This window comes from Leptonotus elevatus, chromosome 14, assembly GCF_054856555.1.
Source record: "Leptonotus elevatus isolate MCC_2025b chromosome 14, RoL_Lele_1.0, whole genome shotgun sequence".
In the NCBI taxonomy this organism is placed as follows: Eukaryota; Metazoa; Chordata; class Actinopteri; order Syngnathiformes; family Syngnathidae; genus Leptonotus; species Leptonotus elevatus.
Window position 1 is genome coordinate 13,420,672 of NC_141252.1, and position 10,387 is coordinate 13,431,058.

General features: G+C 41.3%; 1 protein-coding gene across 1 annotated transcript; it reads left to right on the top strand.

Annotated features, from left to right (window-relative positions):
* The first annotated feature begins 289 nt into the window (after positions 1–289).
* Positions 290–9,281, top strand: klhl28 (kelch like family member 28). The gene is made up of 6 exons (XM_086095558.1): positions 290–453; positions 1,906–2,166; positions 2,263–2,900; positions 2,989–3,432; positions 5,697–5,905; positions 6,789–9,281. Exons 2-6 carry the CDS (start codon positions 1,906–1,908, stop codon positions 6,950–6,952), a joined length of 1,716 nt encoding a protein of 571 aa, XP_085951684.1. The 5' UTR covers positions 290–453; the 3' UTR covers positions 6,953–9,281.
* The last annotated feature ends 1,106 nt before the right edge of the window (positions 9,282–10,387 follow it).

Consider the following 10,387-nt stretch of genomic DNA (forward strand, 5'->3'; position numbering starts at 1 on the left):
TAATTTGTTGGGGATTTACATTAACAACAAATTACATTATAATTATTTTTATTTTTCCACTGAAGCAGTGCAGGTGTAACTAATTAAATATTTTCATGTTCATTTTTTGTTTTACAATTGTTTTGTTCACATCATGATATTTAAATGTTAAAAAAATAGCTCTCATTTTGTATTTGTAAAGTTGACTATTGTATTTACCGTTTCTCCATCAATTAATATCAGCATGTGCGCTTTTATTTTGAAAGAAGTAGGAGTGGTCAGTGCTGTTAGTTTGAAAGTAGCGGAAGTAGTGTGCTGTTTACTCGCCCATTTATAATAAGAAGTCATCTGTAGCTTGGTGGCTAGCTTGGCAGTAGGTTGTTTTCCTTGATAGTCGCCTGGAGTTCCCACTCGTTACTGCTGAACTCCGTCACCGCAAAATCGATCAAGCAGCGGCTCACCAGACAGTTCCAGGTTCGTTTGATTTGTATCGCAAAGGAAAACAACTTATCGGCAGAGGGCAGACAGCTTACCAAAACGTTATGTTTTGTGTGTCTCTGTCAGCCATGTTACTGTATATCAATCAATGATGCAGCTAGTAACCGTGTTTATTTTTAGCAGCTATTTTTTGCAGTGCCACGAAACACAGAAATAAAGAATAGACTTGGTGGTTTTCCCCTGTAATGTTATGCTTTTGACAATTCCGTATTCTAATGTAAATGCGAACACGCGGCCGTCATAAATGTGTTAGTGCTAAATTTAGCGGTGTTTGGGTTGATTGTGCTAGCTGGCGCTCCAGCTAATGTCACGCTAAGAGGCAGCTAGCAAGGTTTTGATCGTGTCATTACTTATTACCTATGCGTTATCGCAAACCCTGGAGAAGCATTTGCCAAACAACTCGCTACTCTGTCGTTTGTGATAGAATATCGCACGCGCTACAGCTGTATATGTTTTACTACAAAAGCATTCACCCCCATTAGAGTTGATTAAACATTCTGCATCTTTAGCATTCGATGGTCACGCTTCCCTAAAACCTAACAACTGCTCTGAATGATGGCAGCAGTTCACTAATCTCTCTTTCGATCAACACCAGAGTACTAGACACATATCCTTGATACATGTGGTGTAGCTAATGTTATACAACATGTATTTTCAGGTGTCTCTGAAAATATGCAATTTGGAGTGTGACTTTGATATTTGTTACTGTAGATAAGGGCTGCACGATATTTGAAAGGGAGGGGGGGGGGTGCAATATGCGATTTGGATGTTGGATATTGATATTATTAGGTTAGGCTGTTGTCAAGAAAATTGCAGTAAAAACATAATTTTAAAAATTTGCAGAGCGGGATTCAAACCTACTCCGCACTTTCGGGGCGAACGCATACCACGAATTATGCTGCATTCGAGGAAGGTGAGAAGTCGGATATATCCCACTTGGATTCTCCCAGTTCAAAGGTTTTGAGTCAAATGTATTCAACAAAGATGGCTGAATGCGATACATTGTTTGTTGTTCTGGTTAACGCAGTCATTCCAAATCACGTGTTACGTGAACCTATTACAAATAACTAATAAATATCTGTTTAAAATCTTGTAAATAATGTTTAGCCATTCATGGTATAAAGTCGGAAAAGTCAGACTTCCCACTTTCCTCGAATGCACCATTGGTACACATTCACTGCCGCAGAATTTGCACTTGTAGTTCTCGCGTGAAAGTGATGCCTATTTAAGGTTGCATTTGATTGGTTAAAGTCTGATAAAAGCATACAATTCCATATTAAACTTAATACACATCATTGTTATACGCGTATGGCACGCGGCATTCATCACAATAACGATAATGTTTTTCGATTGATTCTTAAGCCCTATAGATCAAGTCGTTGAGACAAACTGTCAGTATAACACTAAATAATGTGCTTCTGCTTTCAGATGGACCAGCAGGACCAGTCCTATATGTTTGCCAGTCTCACACGGCCACATTCTGAACAACTGCTGCAAGGCCTCCAGCTCTTGCGGCAGGATCACGAACTATGTGACATTGTGCTCCGGGTGGGTGACGCCAAGATCCATGCTCACAAAGTAGTGCTGGCCAGCATTAGTCCCTACTTCAAGGCCATGTTCACTGGTAACCTGTCAGAAAAAGAGACGGCTGAAGTTGAATTCCAGTGTATTGATGAGACCGCCTTACAGGTAAGATGGATTGGAAGCTGGTTGATGTCAAATAAATCAATTTACTTTTCTATATAAATATATATATTTTTTTGGTATGATTCCCCCCCCTTCTAGGCCATTGTTGAGTATGCTTACACTGGCACAGTGTTCATCTCCCAGGAAACTGTGGAATCTTTACTACCGGCAGCCAACCTACTCCAGGTCAAGCTAGTACTAAAGGAGTGCTGCTCCTTCCTGGAGAGTCAACTGGATGCTGGGAACTGTATCGGCATCTCTCGCTTTGCAGAGACGTATGGCTGTCATGATCTGTGCCTGGCCGCCACAAAGTTCATCTGTGAGAATTTTGAGGAAGTCTGTCAGACTGAGGAGTTTTTTGAACTGACGAGGGCAGAGTTGGATGAAATTGTGTCCAATGACTGTCTTAAGGTGGTAACGGAGGAAACGGTATTTTATGCCCTGGAGTCGTGGATTAAATACGATGTAACGGAACGACAGCAGCATTTGGCTCCGCTGCTGCACTGCGTACGCCTTCCACTCCTCAGCGTCAAATTTCTCACTCGTTTATATGAAGCCAATCATCTTATACGAGATGACCACGCGTGCAAGCATTTGCTCAACGAGGCCCTCAAATATCATTTTATGCCTGAACATAGACTCTCCTATCAGACTGTATTGTCTGCAAGACCGAGGTGTGCCCCAAAGGTACTGCTGGCAGTAGGAGGCAAAGCTGGACTGTTCGCCACATTAGAAAGGTATTCACCGAATGGTAGCAGCTACATTTTCTTACCCGTTTTATGTAAACACTACAGCTAAAACATGTAATCCTCTTTTCTCTTGCAGCATGGAAATGTATTTCCCTCAGACCGATTCATGGATAGGACTCGCGCCTCTCAGTGTTCCCAGATATGAGTTTGGAGTGGCAGTGCTTGACCACAAGGTGTACGTGGTGGGAGGCATTGCCACGCACATGAGACAGGGCATTAGCTATAGGAGGCATGAAAGCACAGTGGAGTGCTGGGACCCTGAAAGTAACACGTGGTCGTCAGTTGAGCATATGGCCGAGTGTCGCAGCACGCTTGGGGTGGTGGTCCTGGCTGGAGAGCTGTATGCACTGGGAGGCTATGATGGACAATATTATCTCCAGTCAGGGGAAAAGTACGTCCCTAAATTGAAGGAGTGGCAGCCTGTGGCACCGATGACCAAGTCCCGCAGCTGCTTTGCCACCGCTGTGCTGGATGGCATGGTTTATGCCATTGGAGGATATGGACCGGCTCATATGAACAGGTACTATTCATTTTTGTTGTGAAATATTGAAGTACGGGGCGGTACATAGAATGAGTGGTTAGCATAGCTGCCAGTTCTGAGGTTGAGGGTTGGCCTCGCTGCATGCTCTCCGCGTGCTTGCGAGCTTTTTATCCAAGCGCTATGGCTTCCTCTTATATTCCAAAAACATGCATATTATTTACTGTTAGATTAGGCCTCTTCATGATTCGATGGGGGATTTGAGATTGCCCATTGTGTCGCTCTGACCTGTCCTAGCTCAGCATCTTCCTATCGCTAAATTCTTTATCTGCACTTTGGCACACAAACAGTATCGAGCTAATAGCCGTTAAGATCATCAGGTCACACACTGTCACATGGTCATGGACTATGCCAAGATGCCCCCCCGTGTGGGTGGGCGGCCAAGCCAGCGTAAGAGTAGAACCCATTTTGGACAGATTAGACCTTCTTCCTCATCCAGCAGAAACCACTCCACAGCGCTGCACTCAATCTTTCCGACATCCAGTAAACATATGCAGTCTTCTGGTTATTGTGTGTATAGAGAGTATCAAAGAACTGGTGATAGTTCCCATCAGAACTTCACTTCAGCCTTCCGCAAGCTAGGCTCTTATTAGCTAAAGGAGTAAAGTGCAATCGGACCAGATGAGATTTGACTGCAGTGTTCTTATTTCCGCAAATAGCGGCCTCCACTTCAAAAAGACTCCACGCCCCAATTAATTGCTGGGTGCACCACTTGGCGACTTGAATGGGTCTGTTTTCCTCCCATTGTACATTTTAAGGACCTTAATCTGTAGATGCATCAATGATAGAATTCACATCCATCATAAGAAATTCAAGTTGCTTTATTGAAACCAGGAAGTGGCACACCAAAATAAAATAAAAATAAAATCTTCCTCTGAAAACTTTGGTAGTTTTTTAATCTGGCAATCAGGATGTCAAGTGTTGCTGAGAAAATGGCCAGGGGCTTGTTTATGAGTGAAGTCAAAAGTGAAGTGGAGGCTGAAGTTTCATTGAGTGCTGTTGCTGTGGCTCTCTGGTAAGCACCGTGTCTCTGTTGCTCGTTTCCTTGACTCCCGAAAGCCTTGAGGAGTTTGTGTTTGGACAGAGACTCTCTGGGGACTGATGCTTTTTTCCCCTCCTCTTTCTCCCAATGGCTTTTGTTCACTTGCCTCATGCAAAACAATCCCAGATTGCTAATGTTCCCGTATGTCTTTCGGGGATTTGTGGTACCAATTATATGTTGTATGGGTCACGCTTGTTTTATTTGGTTGCAAACGATGTCGGTTATTGGTTAAACAAGAGCACTCAGAGTGCTGCCATCTGCCAAGGGCCAACAGAAATGGCAGGTTTTGTTAGTTTATTCCTTCCTAGCTTCATTCAGTTTTTTTTTTATTTCAGTTATTATTATTTTTATTTCAGGCAGTGGTCAACAAACAAGACAACCAAATACAAATGTTCTAATCAATACTTAATGAAAACCTGGCCTGAAAAGGAGTGGGAGGAAGAAAACTTTTACGATCCCAATCACATTAATCTTAATCTTGGACAGGAATCTACTTCCTGCAAGCTTAATGGGGAAGTCAACCCAAAAATATTTCTTGACAATAATATGTGGTATGCAACCCCACTATATGAATTAGGCAGCAAAATTCAGCAGTTTTTACCCTGTATCAGAAGGCGACCATTTTGCCACTTGCTGTCGAGTCATAATGACATCACAGTTGCTCAGGTCTCAGGCAACGGCCAATCACAGCTTACCTGTTTTCTGGAGCTGAGCTGTGATTGGTTGTCGACAGTCGACAGCAAGTGGCAAAATGGCCGCCACCTGAGATGGATAAAAATGGCTGGATTTTGCTTCATAACTCATATTCCACAAATCTAATATTAATCAGAATGTCATGTTTAGACTAGTGGGGTCATATATAACATACTATTGTCAAGAAAGGTTTAAGGTTGAATGACTCTTTTACTTTAAGTTTACCAAACATCATTAATTTTGTTTTAAGTTTAGAGATAATTTATGTCTGTCCACTTTTTGATAGGTCATTATAATTTTTACTACTGTAGAATATGTTCATATCATCTGCAAATGGTGTACATTTTAGTAGTTGGCATACATTAAAAAATGTCATTATATATATGTTGAACTGCTACGGAGCCCTGGGGAACCGCACAAACAATGTCAAGGGCCTCTTGATAGCTTAACGGCTATTGTCTAGTAGACTACTAGTAAAATGTATTGTTAACTAAGCCTCTTCTTCACACAGCGTGGAGCGGTACGACCCTAGCAAAGATGCCTGGGAAATGGTAGCCCCCATGGCAGACAAGAGGATCAATTTTGGCGTGGGCGTCATGCTTGGCTTCATATTTGTGGTGGGTGGGCACAATGGAGTCTCTCACCTGTCCAGCATCGAGAGGTATGATCCGCACCAGAACCAGTGGACAGCCTGTCGACCAATGAATGATCCACGTACTGGTGAGTGAATATTATACAGCAGTTGAAAGTTGCGTTTTTAGCTTTTCACGTCAAGTGGAACAGACAAACTAATGAAATGAGGATATACAGTAGTACATTTATTTGAAAATAATTTAGTACTGTCAAAAGTTAAAGCTTCAAAGCTTCACTCGAGTTAAAGCTTCAAAGCTTCACTCGAGTTAAAGCTTCAAAGCTTCACTCGAGTTAAAGCTTCAAAGCTTCACTCGAGTTAAAGCTTCAAAGCTTCACTCGAGTTAAAGCTTCAAAGCTTCACTCGAGTTAAAGCTTCAAAGCTTCACTCGAGTTAAAGCTTCAAAGCTTCACTCGAGTTAAAGCTTCAAAGCTTCACTCGAGTTAAAGCTTCAAAGCTTCACTCGAGTTAAAGCTTCAAAGCTTCACTCGAGTTAAAGCTTCAAAGCTTCACTCGAGTTAAAGCTTCAAAGCTTCACTCGAGTTAAAGCTTCAAAGCTTCACTCGAGTTAAAGCTTCAAAGCTTTAACTCTGCAGTTAACTTTAGATTTAAAGCAGGAGTTCAAGCTTTAACTCTGCAGTTAACGCTTTAACTCTGCAGTTAACGCTTTAACTCTGCAGTTAACTGTAGATTCAAAACTGAGTTAAGGTTTTAACTCAGGAGTTCAAGCTTTAACTCTGCAGTCAACTGTCGATTTAAAGATGAGTTAAAGCTTTAACTTTGACAGCACGAAAAAATATTCAACATGCATCTGAAGGGTTTTCTTATGAATTTCTCATAAATGGTTGCAAAATGTTTTGTAATAGTACTTTAGATCGCTGCATGGGCCACATGGTACAATGAAGCCATGACATTGACAACTACATTTCAATTTCATTCAAATGTACCAATCGATACTATTGTGTCTTGCAGGTGTGGGTTCTGCCATAGTGGACAATTACCTCTATGTCGTGGGGGGTCACTCAGGATCATCTTACCTGAATAAGGTCCAACGCTATGATCCCATCTCAGACAGCTGGTTGGACTCCAGCGGCATGATTTACTGCCGCTGTAACTTTGGTCTGACTTCCCTTTGACCCATGGCCCAGCCAGCGAGCGCCTAATGAGTCGACTTGAACACAAAGATGTTTTTTTTTTCTCCACCCCCCTCCCCGTTGAATCCTTTTCATCCTCCAGGTGTAAAGGATTGCACCAGCATGAGCAGCAGCGGACAAGAAGCTGGCTGGCTGGTCGGACGGACGGACGGATGTGATAGGCTAGCTTGCTGGCTGGTCAGTGGGGTGTTGGGGGATGTGTCCGCAGAGAAAATGAAGAGCTGTCCTCTTGTGCTGCAACGGCCGTGAGGACACATCTGCTCTATGTCTGCTGGACCACAATGAAGACGAGGAGCTATTTCCCAGAGGATTATGGGGGAAAAATGTCACGTTTTGTTTCAGAATTCTTGTACTTCAACAAACTTTTCCCTCCGTTAGCCATTGATGAGTTAAATGTTTTTTCTAAGGACCATGTGTTCAACTGCTGCAGAACAGTAGTTTGTGTAGTCGTGTGAATGTTTGTTGGCCACGTACATGTCAGTCCGTGTGTGTGTGTGTGTGCGGGTATCTGCATGTCGGATAGGATTGTTTTGGTTGAGTGTCTGCATGCAGAACAGATGCTCGTGCTTGCCGACACGAAGTTCTGCATCACAATATGTGCTTCACAACGATAGGAATTTAACTATATTTTCTCAACAAGGGCTGCGTTTCTTTCACTTGTAAATAGTTGAAATTAAATATATAGATATGAATATATCCTTAGTGCATCGCCTGTCAATGTTTAATCACACTGGGTCACTTGTATGCGTATGAAGAGTTGTCGCGCTTCTCCTTGGTTCTGCTCTCGCCCCTCTTGCATCTTGCTTCTCTTCATTTTGTTGCACCCGACCCCCTGTGCGCCCTTTGGTCTGTTTGCAATACCAACTGGTGCTATATTTAAGATTTAATGCGGGTCTGTGTTGCCTCGCACAACTGGGTCAACTTTTTGTCTGCTCTTTCTAACCGTCTTCGGTGTTCATCTGTTAAAGCACATGCAGCCACCCATGCAAAGAGCACCGAAAGAGAAGCCCTCGCACTCCCACTCCCACATTATCGTTTCCAAGAACAGGCACTCCAAAGAAGACACTAGGCAGACTCCTGTCCCAGTTGCAGGTTTAAATGCATTCCACATTTAAGCAAGACTTTGGTCACGAATCCAATAAGTGCCAAAGCATCTTTCCTTCCCTAAATTGCAGCCATTATTCCTCGTGTGCCACAACTTCAGAATGTTACATCCCATCATGCCGACAACAACAACAAAAACATTAATGCATATTGTAGAATGTGCATTTCGGATAATGGCATTTACATCATGCAATAAGACTTAAGTTAATAAGTTGTGCGTCTCTTTCAAAAGCCAAGGCAATCTTGTTATTGCTGTAACGGAACGCGTTGATCTAACACTTGTGGCTGCCATTGTCTGATGAAATGCCACTTAGCCTCATTTTGATGCACGTACTTTCCATTCATGTTTTCTTTTTAGGTACACAGATTCAAACAGACTGTTTCAGGCATACAAGAATAACTACTTTTTTTTTTTAATCATAGTCGTGATAACAAGCCAGATGCCCTCTTCCCATTATTTTTGATTTTTTTTTTTAAATCAACTAATTTCCTTAACTATCATAATGAGAGGCTTTAAATTAGGTCCACCTAGAAAATGGATAACGGTTGTAATCTTTGGAATGTTTTTCATGTATTTCAGAAAGATCTGAATGATTAATGTATTTATAATTTATATATTTGTTTCATGTCCTCTTACCTTGTTTTATCAACTTTTTTTTGTGTGTGTGTCAATACCCTTCCAGAATGGGCAGCACAAATTATGCGGGCGTAATTATGTTCTGCCGCCACCATGTCTGTTAAAAACAATGCTTTTGTTTTTTAGTGTACACAAACTGCTTTTGGGGTGAGGCTGATACTAAATCTGCAAACGTGAATCTGCAAAAAGGAAAAGGATGTGAAATCTGAGTTTGTACACTTGTGGCCTAACTAATGTCATTGCAACCACTCTCACCAAAGTGCTTGTTTAAAGAAATCTTATTGACGACCACTCGTACGTTTGTGTTTGAAAGAAAGCTCTTTGAAACTGATGTCAATGTTAGCCAAATGACCACTCTGCTTTTTTTTTCTTTCTCTCCCATGTCTCATTGTGCGGTCGGAGGTGATGATGTTGAATTTAACTATCCTGTGGATTAATACTGGAAATACAAGCTAACCTTAGCAACAGTAGCCTTCCACGTTTGATTGAAATCCATTTTACATACATTGTAGTCAGTCTGTGAGGTGCAGTTGTACCCAGTTTTAAAATAAATGCCTGCCTTAAAAGGTACAGTCTGCTTTTCTTATACATGTCAAGAATGCAAAGCATCATCAAATATTGTGTATCGCGTTTTTTAAAATGAACTTCACATTTGGCAAAATGTAGCTCAAATACTTGAATTGGGCCACAGAAGGCAGTTATAAGAATATGTCACTGGTAAATTTCAAAAATTTTCCACATATCTATAGTGCATTCAACATATGCGTGCTATTTATTAATTATTATTTTAATTAATTATTATAATATTTTTTACAAATTATTGCTGAATGTAAAGTGTTAAAAACGACGTTCTCTCTTTTGACAACACAGTAATGGCTGTAGATTCTACAGCCATAACAACATGTATGTTTCTAGTAGTGTAGAAACATGTTTGTTGTTTTGGTCTCCTGAAAAGTGAGGATTTGGGTGGCAGGATTCCACCGGACGCCAGCAGTACTTGTATAAAGAATGACAGTTTGCTATAAAAAAAAAAATATATATATATATAATTTTAAAAAGATGAAATGATAATTTATCTTTAGGAATTTACTGATATGCATCCATGTAGCCTATATCAATTAAATAATTCCCAAAAGCGATTTGGTGCGTCTTTTGCTAATTTGAATATGCATGAGTGACGCGTGCAGTTGTCCGACATCCTGTGCGGCCCATGCAGCCCTGTTCCAAATAAAAGTGAGGCATAAGTATGGTATTAAATGTAGAGGCTCCTGCATGTTGAGAAAAATAAATGGGGGTCCATGGAAGAAGACCCTCTCAGAAAACTTTCTGAGGCCATCAAAGCTGTTTCAAGGGGATTTTGTGACTAGTGCAATATTTGGAATCGGAACTTTCAATGGACAACATACCTTCCAACCAAGTTCTGTGCAATTTGTCAACTTGGGCCAGAAGAATTTGTCCACAGCTGAGTGAATAGGACGGCTATGAGGAATCTCTCGAGGGCTGCGTGGGGAATGTCATATTTGTTGGCATAGTTGTTAAGCTAAAAAAATTAATAAAAGTCATAAACGTATGACATCAATATAAGATACTTTTGGAGCACATCCACACACTTTCCTAATGTTGGCAAGGTGACTTAGGTATCTGACATTCGTTTTAGTCCTGAGGAATATGTGCTG

Coding starts and splice junctions, on each gene's coding strand:
- klhl28 (XM_086095558.1), top strand. CDS start 1,906: ATGGACCAGCAGGACCAGTCCTATATGTTTGCCAGTCTCACACGGCCA. Junction 2,901..2,988: donor CTGTTCGCCACATTAGAAAG/GTATTCACCGAA, acceptor TTTCTCTTGCAG/CATGGAAATGTATTTCCCTC. Junction 3,433..5,696: donor GGACCGGCTCATATGAACAG/GTACTATTCATT, acceptor TTCTTCACACAG/CGTGGAGCGGTACGACCCTA.